The 17,917-nt window shown below is 40.3% G+C and overlaps 1 protein-coding gene across 1 annotated transcript in view; it reads left to right on the top strand.

Moving 5' to 3' along the window:
* Positions 1 to 17,917, top strand: part of MYO7B (myosin VIIB) — a 211,668-nt gene that overhangs the window by 123,032 nt on the left and 70,719 nt on the right. Inside the window, exons 24-27 of the mRNA XM_089665566.1 lie at positions 5,431 to 5,601; positions 10,240 to 10,323; positions 10,436 to 10,563; positions 11,976 to 12,102. Coding sequence (XP_089521692.1) covers positions 5,431 to 5,601; positions 10,240 to 10,323; positions 10,436 to 10,563; positions 11,976 to 12,102 — 510 coding nt within the window. The remainder of the gene's footprint in view (positions 1 to 5,430; positions 5,602 to 10,239; positions 10,324 to 10,435; positions 10,564 to 11,975; positions 12,103 to 17,917) is intronic.

The raw sequence follows: 17,917 nt of genomic DNA, 5'->3' as shown, positions 1-17,917 counted from the left end.
GGTCAAGGAGAAGGGTTGGTGTATGTGTTTTGGGTTTCACCCAAAATTAGGAATCACCAGTATGGAGTCTCCTTGTCATATTCCAAGGCAAAATGTAGGCCAGGAGGGTTGGAGGGACGGGGAGTGGGTGAGGAGGGAGGGAAATGGGGAACGATGGAAGGGGGAGAAAGGAGATAGGCCACACTCCAAACTGTCTATATCTGATTTTTTCATTTTTTTCATTTTTTCTTCCACAGTGAAAGGAACTCTAGTAGGGCAGGAAAATAATAGCTAAAATTAATGTCATGAAGTTTCTGGCTTATAATATGAAAGGGCTGAACTCCCCCACTAAAAGGCATAAGATACTTAGGGAAATCCATCAACACTTCATAGACATAGTGTTTCTTCAAGAGACGCACACAACCCATAATACAAATGTGAAGATCTATTTGAAGCAATATGTAACATGGTACTATGCAGAGTCCCCAGTTAAAAGGGATAAAGGGGTCACGATAGGGCTGGCAAAGAATGTGAGCTTCGCTTTGAAGGGAAAAATGGAGGATCCAGAGGGTTGATTTTTTATTTCTGAGCGGAGAATTGCAAGGATCTGAATATACAATGGCTAATATTTATTGTCCGAACCAAAATCCAGCTACATTCCTAGAGAGAGTGTTAAGAAAACTGGACGAATTTAGAAGAGGTAGCCTGGTTGTGGCGGGGGACTTAAACTTGTGTATGGATCCTCAGTTGGATTCATCAGCTTTTACAATGAGAGAAGGGGGAAGGAATTTAAAATCACTAAAGAAATTACTTTATCAAGATCAACTAATTGATACCTGGAGAGTTAAACATTCAAGAGAAAAAGGTTATACCTTCTTCTCTACTGTACATGGATCATACTCAAGACTGGATTACATATTGATTGAACATAGACAATTGGAATCGTTGGTTAGTGCCAACATAGAGGTATGTCTATTTCAGATCATGGTCCCGTAACAATGAGACTACGGGTGGGTGGGGACCAAGATAAAATATTATGGTGGAGTTTAAATGAGATGCTTATCCACGACTCAGAACTAGAAAAAATATTAAGGGGGGAAATAGGGCTATTCTTTGAGCTTAATGAGATGGAGGATATATTAGTAGCCACAGTATGGGAGGCGCATAAAGCCTACATTTGTGGAATACTGATCTCGATGGGAGCAGAAAAAAAGAATGAACAAGGAAAAAAAATAAAGGTAGCGATTGAGGAGCTTTACAAGTTAGAACTGTTACATAAAAAGAAGACGTTTACCAGAATTTAACAATTAAAAGAGAGTAATTAAAAGATCTTATGGAACAGGAGGCAAGAAGGTTATTTAATATGGTCTCGAAAGAAAGATATCAGTAGGGGAAAAGACCTGGAGAATATCTGATGAGGAAATTAAAGGAAAAGAAATTAAAGAATTTTATATAAAAAATTAAGGATTATAAAGGAGAAATGGTATATTCCACCACCAATACTGCTAATAGGTTCCAAAAATATTATAGTCATCTGTACAAGGTGAGTCCCAGAGATCAAGGGGGAAAAAAAGAGAGGAAGAAGCGAGGGAAAAGAGACTAAAATATTTAAAGGAAGTAGAACTGCCAAGAATAGTAGGAGAAAAACTAGATGCCCTAGAGAGACAGATTACCCCGGAGGAAATTAATGTGAAGTTAAAAAATATGGCTAAAGGAAAGAGTCCTGGGCCAGATGTATACATCGCGGGGCATTACAAAAAATGTAGTGATCTATTAGTCTATAGCTTGTGTAGCTATATGAATGTAATACGGGAAGGTGTCAGGAATAGACTCAGCACTGGTGGTGGGACTCACCTGCCGTGTGGGCTGCAGTACCAGGGCTGACCAGCGGGTGCTCACAGCAGCCAGAAGCTCACTCCTGCAATCGGCCAACACCTGGGGCTGATTGCAGGAGGTGTATTCAAGGAATGGCCAGACCTGCAGTCAGTGCCTTGGTGCATGTTTCCCATAAGCCCCTGTACCTGGTATCCTGTGTTCCTGCCTATCTGCCTAGTTGCTGACCCTGCTTTGATCCTGACCTCTGCTGACCGTCACCTGTTGAACCCCTGGCTTGCCTGACCATCCTTCTGCCTGATCCTCTGTACCGCACTGCCCATGAGTTACTGAACCCGGCTTCTGACCCTGACTATTCTCTGCCTGCTCCTCCGGTACCTCACTGCCGGCACATTGCTGACCTGGCCTGCCTGACTACGCCTGACACTATCCAGACGATCCATCCATCCCGCACAGGTCCAGTCACTACTGTCCAAAAATGCCAGCCCCTTCACATCAGGCTTTCCCCTGGTACATACCCTCGGCGGACCCCTCTACCACAGTTGGGTGCACTCATGGGCCGCGACCTGGTCTCAGTCCTGCGCCAAGTCCATCCCCACCATCAGGGGCTCTGGTGAAAAGGCAGACTGGGGCTTAGACTCCGCGCCCTGGGGAATCCTGGTCTGTGGGTCGCTAGAGATCCCGCCGGGCGGTGCCTGACATTACCTTACGGCCCACCTGACCATTCCACCTCTCCAGCCCTGACTACGCCTGTGTTCCTGAAGCCTGCTACTTCCCTGTGTCAGTCCACACATTTCTGGTCACATCCCGATCCCTGACAGAAGGGTTGGAAGTAAGTGATGAATCACTGCAGGCCCATATAATGATCATACTCAAAGAAGGGGATGATAGTACACAGTGTGCCAGCTATAGGCCAATATCTTTATTAAACGTCGATACTAAACTGTATGCTAAAGCAGGGCTTAAAATTTCAAGTCCTGAACTACTAGCCAGGCCTTAAGAGTTACTCGCCCCACCCAACCCCTACTCTGCTACACCCCTAATTCCACCCCTAAACATGCCCTTGTGAATTATTTCATGAAATGACACAGACACATGTACAGACACACATACATGTAAATACACACAGACAGATGTACATACACAGAAATACACATGCACAGATACATGTACATACACACAGACACATGTACATACATACACAGACATGTACATACACACAGACACATGTACATACACACAAACACACACACACACGTACATGCACACACACATGTACACGCACACAGACACACATGTACATATACACATACATGTACATACACGCAGACACATGTACAGATACACACATGTACATACACAGACACACACAAACACACACACAGATATATGTACATACATACACAAATAAACACACAAACACACACACACAAATACACACATACAAATACACACACATACACTCACACACAGCCCTATAAAAATTTGCAGTATATCGTTACCTTCACTAACAGAGCCGGGTACAGCACACGCTCCTTCCTTTGCTTCCATATTGCTCAATTATTGAGCAGTCTGAAGGCTCCCAGTGCGAGTGACAGATCCGGCCCTGAGTTCCGAGCCTGCTCAGCAAGACGGCACTGGGGACACACTCTCCCCCACCATAATTTCCACTCACCAATTCGAGCAGGCGAGTGGAAATTTCAAGCCCTGTGCTAAAGTGCTGGCAAATAGACTAAAGCCTACCTAATAGACTACCTGATCCAGATGTGGATACATCTGGATCAGGTAGGTTTCATTCCTGAAAGGGAGGGGAGGGACAATGGTTTGAGATCATTGCTCCTCTTACAAAAGATAAAAAAAGAAAAACTGCTGGCATTACTCATGTCAATAGATGCTGAAAAAGCTTTTGACAGGGTTAATTGGGTCTTTATGATGAATATGCTAGATGAATTAGGCTTAGGGCCTAAAATGATGAAGTGGATAAAAGGGCTTTATAGTGCCCCGTCAGCGGCAGTCAAGGTCAACAGGTCACTCTCTCAGTCCTTCAAAATGTATAATGGAACCAGACAGGGTTGCCCACTCTCCCTCCTATTGTTTGTTATATCTTTAGAGCCTTTTCTGCCAAGGGTGAGGGAGTGCATAGATATAGCAGGAATAAAGATTGGACAAGTAGAGCATAAAGTGGCAGTATATGCAGACGATATGTTGTTTTATATAGTAAACCCTAGAATAACGTTTCCTAACTTATTGAAATTATTAAAACAATATGGGGAGATATCAAATCCTAAAATAAATCCAGCAAAGTCAGAGATTTTAAATATTAATATACCAAAAGCTGAGAGTCTTAATTTACAAAAAGAATTCCCATTTACATGGAGGGAAAAGGAAATAGGTTATCTAGGAATAAAACTGACCCCTTCAATAAAGACTCTTTATCAGGCAAACTATATCCCATTAGTAAATTAAATAAAAGGAGAACTGGGGATGTTGTCAAAAGGCGGCACTTCCTGGATAGGTCGTATAAACCTGGTAAAGATGGTGATAGTACCAAAAATCCTATATAGGTCCCACATGTTTCCAGTATATATACCAGTATCCTTTTTTGAGATAATGCAGAAAACGATACTTAGGTTTATTTGGGCAAATAAAAAAACGAGAATTTGGCAGGAGACACTGTGTAGGGCAAAAAGTAACGGGGGGTTGGGGATGGAAGAAAAAAAGATTTCCCCTCTATTACTTTTCTGGGGACAATCGAAAATGTGGGGGTTTTTTTTACTTTCACTTTCAATCATAATGATAAACATGACACATAAAGAAGGTGAATCTCCTTAACAAGTGCACAGAAAATAGAAACTGGCAGGGGTTCTAATGCCTATGCACTCTATCCAACGTTTTTTAAAAAGTTTTGCCTTTAGTTATACTTTAACAGGTTCCAGCCTAACTTGTAAGCATAAGGTCATTCAATTCATGTGCTGAGAAAGTTTTACAAAATGCTTAAAATGGAATTCCAGTCAAATTCTAGCTAATCCTAAACCTTCTCCTACCCCCGTTCTAAGACTACTCTATCTACCCTGGCAAAGGAAAGATGTGTGTACTTTACTATTCTGAAGCTGCTCAAGTTTGGTCACATGGTCAGGTCCCAGCGGCGGCTTCAGTGTAGAGGAGAGGCAGTGACAATGGCTGCAGAACCTGGGTGATGATGTCACTCCTAGGCTTACTATGGGCCATCCATTGTCAGCTGTCCCTCTTCTACACTGAAGCCAGCGTTGGGACCTGATCATGTGACCAGACCAGAGCGGCTTCATAATAGGTAAGTATAGACACCTTTCTATTTACAGGGTAGATAAAATTGTCTTAGAATTGGGGGTAGGAGCAGGTTTAGGCTTAGTTAGAATTTGACTGGAATTTCACTTTAAAGGTCAAACATGAATAGTAATCTTGGCAACGGGTGGATTTCATTCCTACAGTAAAAATCACATTTCTTTGTCCCCTGTGTTTTAAAATGAACTTAGCTTTTCAGTAATTTCTAAATGGTAGGAGGCTATTAAAGTAATATGTCCATTTTATATTTTTTTCTGTACATTTCAGGATGCAAAATTATGTTATATTCTGTTTTAGGCCTCATTAGCTGTTTGGAAAATCATATTACGTTTTATGGGGGATCTGCCAGAACCAGTATTATATGCGGCCAGATCTGCAAGCCAAAGCAGCTCTATGATGACACAGATTTATGACACCTTAAGCAAGAAGGACAAAATTCAAGTTGGAATAAAAGATACTATGCAAGGAGTAAGTTGAAAATATATTTATTGACCTGTATCTTCATGGTACTTTGTGGAAAAATGGAAGCGTCTTGGGTATTTCTGGGTGGAGCTGAGATATATCTGGGTAAAACCTTGGCAGTTGTCAGTTGGAGTTTATTTGTTTTCTCTGATATGAGGTAATTATTTATATAGTATGATATCTATGCACATTGGTTTGCTATTTTGTTAATGCAGAGTAAAACATTAGAAACAACATTTTTTTCTTAAAGCTTAGAGAGCCAAGTAACTTTTTTTTCATAAACGACTAAAAATTAACTGATTTTTTAAAATGATTTCTTGTTTTCACAGTCAAGAATGCCATTATCAAATACAATGTAAGGTTACAGTGCTACATGACAGTTGATAGATAAATTACACTACAAGGAACCTAACACAATTGCCATTTCGGGCAGTCAGAATATCAGACAAGCCACATTTAATAGCCTGACATGTGTACAGTAGTAGAACATTAGCATATTTAAAACAGTTCCGATGCAATTACCATCCTTGGATGAGATTTCTCTTTTGTAAAAAATAATGAAAAAGGGTATAATAACATCTGGGCTGAGAGAGTGATAACAGTGAGAGAGAAAGTAAGAAGGGAAGCTAGACTGGTGAGGTCTGAAGAAGGAGAAAAGAATTAGAAGTAGGTGTAAAGATAAAATTTGGAAGGGGGAGGGGGCGGTGCGCAGAGTAGGGAAAGGGATACTAATTGGGCCCCATGAGTGTTCAATAACAAGGGGAAATCATCTTGTATTCTTGGGAGCACGTAAATTATATCCAATAAAACTATGCTTGTCTCTGTTTTTCCTCTTGGTGTATAAGGGAGGCTGTCAGACCTTCCATATGCCAGATTTGCAAACCAGTGAGTTTTGGGATTATTCCTGCCTCCAAAGTGTGAGTATGCAAACCCTGACTGCATCTAAAAGGTGTATCAGGAGGGTCCTTTTGTATCTGCGCCTGAAAAATGTAGAGAGATGGAGAAGGTAAACCACTGGCTCATTTACAAGCTCCACCTGTGTCAGGTTTTGGGCACATTTGCGTGCTCCTTTCTAGAGCTCTCTGAACTTATCACAGCACCAAAAGATTTGTAACAGAAATCCCTATGGTCCTGCCCTTTTTCTGCAAGATCAGGAAGTGTTTGGAAAAATTTTGTGGAGGACATTGAGCACTCTATGTTGGAATTTTATAGCCTGATTCTTGGAATTTTATAACTAAATAGTGGTTTGTTGAATTTGGCTTCTGTCCATGATAGGCATGAGAGGGGTTTTGTTGAATTTGATGGCTCCAAAAAAAGCCACTTTTTGTATGCTGAGTTTCTACACTGTTCCATGATTCTGGCAAAGGGTGTTGCTTCATAGTATTTTTCAAAGGACTGGAGAAACCAAAACCCCCCAGTGAATGTTAGTTAATGTGTGAAGCTTGTAGGATACCCCTGGGGTGGGATTTGTACCATAGAAAACAGAATATTTAGTGAAGAGACTTCAGCAATTAGGGCGGTAACAAAATTGGAGGGGGTTTGGAAAAAGTAAAGAATAAAACTATTTGTTTAAACTTGCCTTGAGTGTCTGTTTCTCTCCTAACAGGTGCATGTTAGCCACATATACAAAACATACTTCTTATATTAATTTGTGTAAAATAATATGTGCCTGTGTTACTTTCACAGCAACTGAGCAACTTTAAAGATTTCACTAGGTATAAAGGATCTGATTGGTAGCATCAAAGGTCCATATTTCAGACCAGTCAGTGTTGATATATATATATATATATATATATATATATATATATATACAGTCATGGCCGAAATTGTTGGCACCCTTGATATTTTTCCTGAAAATCAAGTATTTCACACAAAAAAGGTATTGCATTAACACATGTTTTGCTATACACATGTTTATTCCCTTTGTATGTATTGGAACAAATATAAAACAGAGGCAGAAAAGCAAATATGACATAATGTCACACAAAACCCCAAAAATGGGCTGGACAAAAGTATTGGCACCCTTAACTTAATATTTGGTTGCACACCCTTTGGAAAACATAACTGAAATCAGTCGCTTCCTATAACCATCAATAAGCTTCTGACACCTCTCACCCGGAATTTTGGACCACTCTTCCTTTGCAAACAGCTCCAGGTCTCTCTTATTGGAAGGACACCTTTTCCCAACAGCAATTTTAAGATCTCTCCACAGGTGTTCAATGGGATTTAGATCTGGGCTCATTGCTGGCCACTTCAGAACTCTCCAGCGCTTCTTTGCCATCCATTTCTGAGTGCTTTTTGACGTATGTTTGGGGTCATTGTCCTGCTGGAAGACCCAGGATCTTGGACGCAAACCCAGCTTTCTGACACTGGGCCCTACAGTGCGACCCAAAATCCTTTGGTAATCCTCAGATTTCATGATGCCTTGCACACAGTCAAGGCACCCAGTGCCAGAGGCAGCAAAACAACCCCAAAACATCATTGAACCTCCACCATATTTTACCGTAGGTACTGTGTTTTGTTCTTTGTAGGCCTCATTCCGTTTTCGGTAAACAGTAGAATGATGTGCTTTACCGAAAAGCTCTATCTTGGTCTCATCTGTCCACAAGACGTTTTCCCAGAAGGCTTTTGGCTTACTCAAGTACATTTTGGCAAACTGTAGTCTTGCTTTTTTATGTCTCTGTGTCAGCAGTGGGGTCCTCCTGGGTCTCCTGCCATAGCGTTTCATTTCATTTAAATGTCGACGGATAGTTCGCGCTGACACTGATGCTCCCTGAGCCTGCAGGACAGCTTGAATGTCTTTGGAACATGTTTGGGGCTGCTTATCCACCATCCGGACTATTCTGCGTTGCAATCTTTCATCAATTTTCCTCATCCGTCCACGACCAGGGAGATTAGCTACAGTGCCATGGGTTGCAAACTTCTTGATAATGTTGCGCACTGTGGACAAAGGCAAATCTAGTTCTCTGGAGATGGACTTGTAACCTTGAGATTGTTGATATTTTGCCACAATTTTGGTTCTCAGGTCCTCAGACAGTTCTCGTCTCCTCTTTCTGTTGTCCATGCTTAGTGTGGCACAGACAGACACACAATGCAAAGGTTAAGTGAACGTCTCTCCTTTTTATCTGCTTTCAGGTGTGATTTCTATATTGCCCACACCTGTTACTTGCCCCAGGTGAGTTTACAGGAGCATCACATGCTTGTAACATTCTTATTTATCCGCAGTTGTGAAAGGGTGCCAATACTTTTGTCCAGCCCATTTTTGGAGGTTTGTGTGACATTATGTCGAATTTGCTTTCTTTCCTCCCTTTTTTTGTTTTGTCCCAATACACACAAAGGGAATAAACATGTGTATAGCAAAACATGTGTTAATGCAATACGTTTCGTGAGAAATACATGATTTCCTGGAGAAATATCAAGGGTGCCAACAATTTCGGCCATGACTGTATATATATATAGTGGTAGTACGGTATCCTGCCACGGTGGAAATCATGATGGAGACCCAGGATTCTCAACTATACAGGTTGAGGGGCTCCAGGCAGATCTCATAATGTAGAGGAAACTGGTTTATCAGTTTCCTCTTTGGTTTGTAAAGCCTGTTTTGGGACCTGTAGCCTGGAGATTTCTTAGAGATTTGGGAGGGATGAAATCTCCAATCCTGGGCCCATATTTTGGGAGCAGCCAGCGTGCTGATTGCACAGGTGTGTGTAGGCCTTTTAGGGGAGGCCAGGCCATGATTTTGAGCTCCACCCCGGCAGACGGAGTCAGGAGGGCTCCACCCCGGCAGACAGGAGGTCTCTGCCTTGGAGTCAGGTGAAAGCCAGACTAGCTGTGTGCTAGTGGCCATAATTTGGGAAGAGTCTGCAGGAGACAGACAGTGAACTGTGTACAGGCCAGGAGGCTGAATCGTTGTTTAATTTGTGTGATGGTGGAAACCCCTGCGTGGGAAGCATTTGTGTTATTTGAACTTTCTTTAAATAAAAGTGGGCAAAAAAGCCCTTAAAGAAGCGAGTTGCTGTGTGCTTTACCAAGAAGAGCTCTACCATTTGAAGCAAGGTCCCACATTATATATATATATATATTGTAGGTCTCCTCAAATTTAAAATCAAGATGGTCTTGGGCTTCAGAGAAAAGCATTTTATCCCTATAATAAATATGCAGATTGAGGAAGTATGATGAGGCTTCTGGTATTTGCTCTGAATAAGTTTAAATGTATCCAAAGAATAAAGGTATACTGCTCAGGCAAACAATCCGGATCAATCCACAACAGGTTCAGGCTCTGGCTTGCCACAACACACGATGCAATAGAAAGAAGAAGAGTCAGCCGCACACCGGAGGATAGATGAATATAGTGTGTATTTATTGATCCATAGGACACACAAAACACCAGGACATGAAGACAGGACCTGTTAATGCGCTTCACATGATCTCATACTTAATAATCAATCATTTATACTTTTGGAGAAAAACACATATGTAGGCATTGTCAGGGGGCACAGGAATATCTCTGAGAAGTAATAACTATCTGTGAGTGTTACACTTACTTCTTATTTGACATCCATGCACTTAACGTAAAACAAAATGCTGCATATCTGTATATCTGATCTGGACCTATAACATGAGATCATATGTATACTTTTACAGTCACAAAGAAACAATCCGAGAGCAAATTATTCCAGAGAAATTTCATCCATGAAGCTGAAACGTTCTTCAAAATTAGCTCAACAGGTAAAACATAAAGACCATAAGAAAACAAATTAACATTGCTAATTGCTTTTCCCTCTGTATCTCCCATTCATACAAAACTATATATTTACATTTATTGTTTATAATGTTAAAGGTTTCAAATCAGCTAAGCAGCGGAAAAGATATTCCAGATGATGAAAGCTCCCTGATCGATAAGCCCATGTCCATGTTGGAGAAACTACATTTCATTGCTGGCAATGGAATCATGCGTCCTGAAATCCGGTGAGAAATATTTGTGCCTAACAAAATGTGACATACTCTGTACATATAAACTACTTGTGAGACAGTGTGTTGGAAAGCACCAAATTCAAAATGTACATTTAAGGGCCAAGTCAACAAGTCAGTTCAAAGAATAGTAAATCATTAAAAGGTAGGTTTATTTTAGTAATTACATCAACATGTGATTGATGTGGGTTACTATATTTTATATAACTTAAAAAATCTGCCAAGTATTCCTATTCAATTGTGGAAGCCACAGAAAAATTGTATTTAACAAAAACAGAGAAGAATAACCTTCATTAATATAATATCATTTTGAATCTGTTGCCATTATATAATGTTTGTTATAGTAATTTATATTGCAGAAGCAAGTTATTTCTTTTGTTCTTCAAATCAGATACAAGTAATCTCCTAAACGACCAAACTTTATACATATTTGTAGTTTTCCTTTTTCATTTGCTGTGTTTGGTTTATGGACACCTAAAAATACAGTGGAGGAGATTTACTAGACCTGGTGTAGCTGTGCATGGTAGCTACTCAGCTTCTAACTTCAGCTTGTTCAGTTAAGCTTTGACAATGAAACCTGGAAGCTGATTAGCTTCTTTTCAGAGTTGCACCAGATTTTACACACTCCAATTTTGGTAAATAACCCCCAGCGTGTCTTTAGAAAAGCTTTCTGTTATTTTTCTGGGGGCCGAAGAGTAATTACACTGTCCTATATCTGTATTAATGCATAAATATCAAACAGGTTGTGCTGCAAAGCCACCAAATATATATTTATGCATGTCTGAATTTTTTTAAACATTTTATAGAATGCTTTTTTAAACTATATCATGTATATGTATCATTCATCTTCACATCAATACTGTTCTTTGCACTAATGCCCATTTTCACTTTATCTTCTTTGTTCACTTATGAGCAAATTAAGCGAAAATGATGTTGGCAACAGACTCCGCAGCTCAGGTAACACACAGCCATCATCTCTTTTTCCTGAGTCTTCTTACTGGCGGTGTGTACAGACTGGTGGGTGATCTGTAAAAAAAAAAGAAATAATAATAATGTAGTTTGTTGGATTATATGCCACATCCTGCTTTTACGTTTTGCAGTTCTGTCACAGACATGTTCAAAAGAGAACTAGAATATATGTAAAAATGCATATCATATACAAGCTCCTTGAACATCATGAACACCTAAAAGGAACCTGGGTGCATCTGTATAGGGTTTTATCTTTTGCTGAACCACCAAAACATTGGCAATTCATTGACAATAGGTACTCAGTGTAAGAGCCAGTATGTTAGTTTTGTCCTTTATCAGTTTTTTAATTAGTATAATGTTAGTATAATGATCACAAGATGGCAGTATCACAGATGACAAATGGATGCGGGAGAATCATTGCTTTCTATCTTGTATTTTAGAGATGAAATATACTGCCAAATCTGCAAGCAGCTGTCTGGCAACAACAATAAGTCTAATTATGCTCGTGGCTGGATCCTGCTATATCTTTGTTTGGGCTGCTTTCCACCTACAGAAAAGTTTATCAAGGTAAATGTCTTGATAGGGTCCCACAGAAGTGAAGCAGTCAATTAAATATGTAACTTTAAAATATTCACTGCCCATTAAAACTGTAAGGCTGGATTTTGCTAAAACCTGAAATGCACTTTGCTAGTGATTGCAGTGTCCCTTTATGACCAGTGTTAACTTTAGCCCAGTATATATTTAGTTTTGGCTTTTGAATTCTGAATATGCATCTGGTCAACATCTCTGTTAATATAGTCAATAATATATATAACAATAATGATAATTGACTCACAACTGTAGTGGAAAGTTTTTAAAAGGTTTTTCACTTCCCCTCAAAAAGTGGAAGATATACAGCGAGGAACAGAAGTATTTGAACACCCTGCGATTTTGCAACTTCTCCCACTTAGAAATCATGGAGGGGGCTGAAATTCACATTGTAGGTGCATTCCCACTCTGAGAGACAGAATTTAAAAAAAAGTTAAGGAAATCACATTGTATGACTTTTAAAGAATTTATTTGTCTTGCACTGCTGAACATAAGTATTTGAACACCTGAGAAAAGCAGTGTTAATATTTGGTACAGAAGCCTTTGTTTGCAATTATAGAGGTCAAACGTTTCCTGTAGTTCTTGACCAGGTTTTCACACACTACAACAGGGATTTTGGCCCACTCCTCCACACAGATCTCCTCTAGATCTGTCAGGTTTCGGGGCTGTCGCTGAGCAACACAGAATTTCAGCTCCCTCCAAAGATGTTCTGTTGGATTTAGGTCTGGAGACTGGCTAGAGAATACAAATCAGTAACTCCTGCGCTATTAATCATAAGACACACTAAGCAGCCAGCACACTAGTGCCACAACCTAGGCACCAAAACATACAACAGAAAATGAGTCTATATCCTATTCGGATGGGTACCACTCCATAGACATTCCCAGTGAAGCAAAGAGATCCAACATAGTATAAAACCCTTTATTACAATCCTTTCAATACAAAATGCTTACTCACATAGTATCAGTTGTCAGTCAGCGTTTTCACCACACTGTGGGTGTACTGCGTGTGAGGATACTGTTAAGGGTGCACCAAGATGGCGCCCATGCCGGATATGACGTCACTACGCGAACTCCTTCGGCCCCTCCTTCTGGCGTATCTACGCGTTACGTCACAATTAACACCACTTGACTTCCTCAGGATATACACCTACCAAGGGATGGAGTTCTATTTATCTCTCCTCCCGGCCAATGACATGTCTAGGGGCGGTGGCTCGGCGGCCATACTACTGTAGTTCGCGTCGGCTCCATAGTTTAGGGACATCTCTTAAATAGAGACGGGATACAAGGATACCATTTGTATCCCACCATAGATGCAAATAATTTAATACATATATATATATATATATATATATATATATATATATATGGGTATGAACTCTCCCTATATCAATTAAAAACATAACTTTTAATAAAACCTAAAATGAATAAAATACTCATATACTGATATTGATGTATATTGAGTTTCCCCATATAAACACATGGGGGTAGCACTACCACCAAAGTAACCGACAGTGTGATGTCACAAGTAAATTCATAAAAATACAAGTACATAGAATACTTAAATACCATAGTACCTATTATAAACTAAAATAATAATAAACCAGATCTATTCACATAAAGTGAGATATAGATAAAATATTCATAATTAGAAATTAAAAAACATTAAAAAAACTCCCAGCCCATAAATAATGGGTTATTATTGCACTAACAATCTTCATATATTCCTAGGTGTATCTACATACATCAGTATACCAAGGGGGGAGGGGGATTTGCGTTGTATGGGGGAGGGCAGACCTAATAATCACTGATGAAGCAATTCAGGTCGAACTCCACGTTCAAAACTCTTGGGGCCTGTGATTTCATCAAAAAGATCCATTTGGACTCAGTCTGGCTGAGACTCTTAACTATATTACTCCCTCTCCAGTGACCCTTATATTTCTCAATACCCCAGAAGCTAAGTGACGAAGGGTCATTTTGATGGTATGTGGAAAAATGTCTGGAAACACTGTGCTTGGGGTGGCCTTTTTTAATGTTTTGCACGTGTTCTCTAATTCTTTTCCACATGGGTCTTTTAGTCCTACCCACGTATTGTAGGCCACACTTACACTCAAGACAGTATACTACTCCTTTTGTCCGACAGGAAATAAAGTCTTTGATGGTATACTTCATTCCCGTAGTAGTTGCCTGAAATTGTTTAGTTCTTATGTTTAAACCATTAGTCTCCTTACACGCATAGCACGTCTTGCATGGATAAAATCCCTTTAGATCAAGAACCATTTATCTGATTGACCTTAGGAGGATCAATTACATTTTTTACTAGCCTGGTCCCTGGAACAGTTGGTGCCTTTCTGTATATAAACCTCGGTTTTTCGGGTATACACTTCTCAAGACCTGGGTCTGATTGAAGTATGGGCCAATGCTTCATAAATATCCTTTCCACTTTTTTATATTGTGTATTAAAATCAAGAATAACTGGTACTTTACCATCAGACTGCTCTTCTCTACATCTGTCCATAAGGAGTTGGGCCCTCTCTACTTTTCCTATGTCCTCTATCTTAGTGGAAATAAATTCTTTGTTATACCCTTTTTCTTCAGATCTTTTCCCAATGGTTTGGACTTGTCGATCATAATCCTCTTTCACGGTGCAATTTCTCCTCAACCGTACAAATTGGCCCTTGGGAATATTAAGCAACCATGGGGGATAGTGACAACTGTCCAAAGGGATGTATCCGTTACGATCAACTCCCTTAAAATAGGTAGTTGTAATCAGTTTTCCTCCTTTTATTTGAATACTCAGATCAAAAAAAAAATTATTCATTCTTGACTGGTTTCCCAGGAAAACCTTATATTCCTGGTGTTATTATTAAGAGAATTAAGGAATTCCTGTAGGGTCTCCATGTCTCCTTCCCATAAAATGATAACGTCATCTATAAACCTTTTATATAATAGTAGTTGTTTTGGGGTTCGATGATATACTGCCTCTTGCTCCCAATGAGCCCTAAAAAGGTTGGCTACACTTGGGGCGAAGCGAGCCCCCATGGCTACCCCTCTAATCTGTTGGAAGTATTGGTAACCATGCCAAAAATAGTTATGCGATAGACAGAAATCAAGGCAGTCAATAATATACTTTTGTTGATTACACATTGGCCGGGAGGAGAGATAAATAGAACTCTGTCCTTTGGTAGACGTATATCCTGAGGAAGTCAAGTGGTGTTAATCGTGACGTAACGCGTAGATACGCCAGAAGGAGGGGCCGAAGGAGTTCGCGTAGTGACGTCATATCCGGCGTGGGCGCCATCTTGGTGCACCTTTAACAGTATCCTCACACGCATTACACCCACAGTGTGGTGAAAACGCCGACTGACAACTGATACTATGTGAGTAAGCATTTTGTATTGAAAGGATTGTAATAAAGGGTTTTATACTATGTTGGATCTCTTTGTTTCACTGGGAATGTCTATGGAGTGGTACCCATCCGAATAGGATATAGCATCTGAATATTCATCTACTAGAGGAGGAAAGAGTTGTGATACCCCAGCTTTAAAGGACTCCGCCCTTCTGGAGGATCATAAAGAGGCATATCTAGCTCAATGGTCCTGAGGGGCCTGGGCAGGAAGGTGAGGGGGCACCCCTGTTATTGTGGATTCACACAAAGCACCTGCATGAAGAGTTTTTGAGTGTGGTGTGTTTAATCACCTATAAGGACACTTACCTACTGGGGACTCACTCATTTGCTATTGTATTTACCATCAGGAGAAGCCCCCTGTTATGCACGAGGTTTTGCAAGGTGTATTATATGATGTTCCCACCTAATGCATGTCTTGATACGTTTTATGCTTAGTTTTCTGTTAGCGCTGCACTACTATTAGACTCATTTTCTGGAGATTGGCTAGGCCACTCCAGAACCTTGATGTGCTTTTTACTGAGCCACTCCTTGGTTATCCTGGCTGTGTGCTTCGGGCCGTTGTCATGTTGGAAGACCCAGCTCAAAATCTCACAATAAATGGCCCCATTCATCCTCTCATTAATACAGTGCAGTCGTCCTGTCCCCTTCGCAGAAAAGCACCCCCAAAGCATGATGTTACCACGCCCATGCTTCACAGTAGGGATGGTGTTCTTGGGATGCAACTCATCCTTCTTTTTCCTCCAAACACGAATGAAGTTTAGACCAAAAAGTTCTATTTTGGTCTCATCTGACCACATGACTTTCTCCCATGCCTCCTCTGGATCATCCAGATGGTCATTGGCAAACTTCATACGGGCCTGGACATGTGATGACTTGAGCAGAGGAACCTTCCGTGCAATGCATGATTTGAAACCATGACGGCGTAGTGTTCTACCGACAATGACCTTTGAAACTGTGGTCCCAGCTCTCTTCCTGTCATTGACCAGCTCCTCCCTAGTAGTTTAGGGCTGATTCCTCACCTTTCTTATCATCAGTGATATCCCACGAGGTGAGATCTTGCATGGAGCCCCAGTCCGAGGGAGACTGACAGTCATCTTTAGCCTCTTCCATTTTCTAACAATTGCTCCAACAGTTGATCTATTTTCACCAAGCTGCTTGGCAATTGCCCCGTAGCCCTTTCCAACCTTGTGGAGGTCCACAATTTTGTCTCTGGTGTCTTTTGACAGCTTTTTGGTCTTGCCCCTGGTAGTAGTTGGCGTCTGACTGACTGTGGGGTGGACAGGTGTCTTTAAAGAGCTCAGACAGGTGCTACTAAGTTAGATTAATGAGTGGAGTAGAGGTGGACTTTTTAAAGGCTCAGTAACAGGTCTTTGAGAGCCAGAATTCTTGCTGGTTCTTAGGTGTTCAAATACTTATGTTCAGCAGTGCAAGACAAATAAATTCTTTAAAAATCATACAATGTGATTTCCTGAATTTTTTTTTTTAATTTTGTCTCTCAGAGTGGGAATGCACCTACAATGTGAATTTCAGACCCCTCCATGATTTTTGAGTGGGAGAACTTGCAAAATCGCAGAGTGTTCAAATACTTCTGTTCCTCACTGTATAGTTGCCATGCCTTACATCACTCCTTCCACTATGCTTTTTCCAAGGCAGATGTGTGTCTTCTGTCCTCATATGAGAAAAATAGTGATCATTGCTGAGCTCTGTGTAAAACTAGAGTGTGTTTAGGTATAAGGTGTGCGAAACGTCACCTCCACAGTTGTGCATGAGTCCTGTCACAGGAAGAAACAAGGTAGCAACATCGTAGCAAACACTCAATAGCTGCCCTTATTCATCCATGTGAATTCATATTAGGTTATTGTAGTTGTACAGACATTAACCATATTATTCGATCCAAAGATCTATAAATGCCAGGCAAGTAAGCCACACCTATCAGGTTATCAAGTCTTTTTGTTTAATATTTAATCTTCAAACGTATATGTGGATTCTAAACACATAACATAAAGACTTCTTTGTTTTCAGCCTAGAAAACCTTGCAAATGAGGTCATTTAAACCAGACTATTATTACATTTCCTTTTTGCAAGTGCCAAATGTGTTTGGCACTTCTAAAGAGGACTGCCCAATAACAGCATTAAAATACATTTAAAGGTCATCATCTGAGGAAGAACAGAAACTATTCATCCCCTCATAAGTTAGAACAATACTGTCTGCACAAAGAGCACTAGCAGCTAAACTCTTCTCTGAAAAAAGTAATTGTCTGCTTCTTTAATAATGAAAGACTTTAACCCTTTCAAGTAAAAGTGTTAGTAGTCATTTTATCAGTTCTAGTAGTATCACTCTCAGATGATTCTCTGTTCTGCATATTGGTGCAATCATATTGCTTTC

This window comes from Staurois parvus, unplaced genomic scaffold (genome assembly GCF_062004578.1).
Source record: "Staurois parvus isolate SC_StPar_1 unplaced genomic scaffold, SC_StPar_1.0 ptg000049l, whole genome shotgun sequence".
NCBI classification, from domain to species: domain Eukaryota; kingdom Metazoa; phylum Chordata; class Amphibia; order Anura; family Ranidae; genus Staurois; species Staurois parvus.
This window is presented reverse-complemented; position numbering and strand designations above follow the sequence as displayed.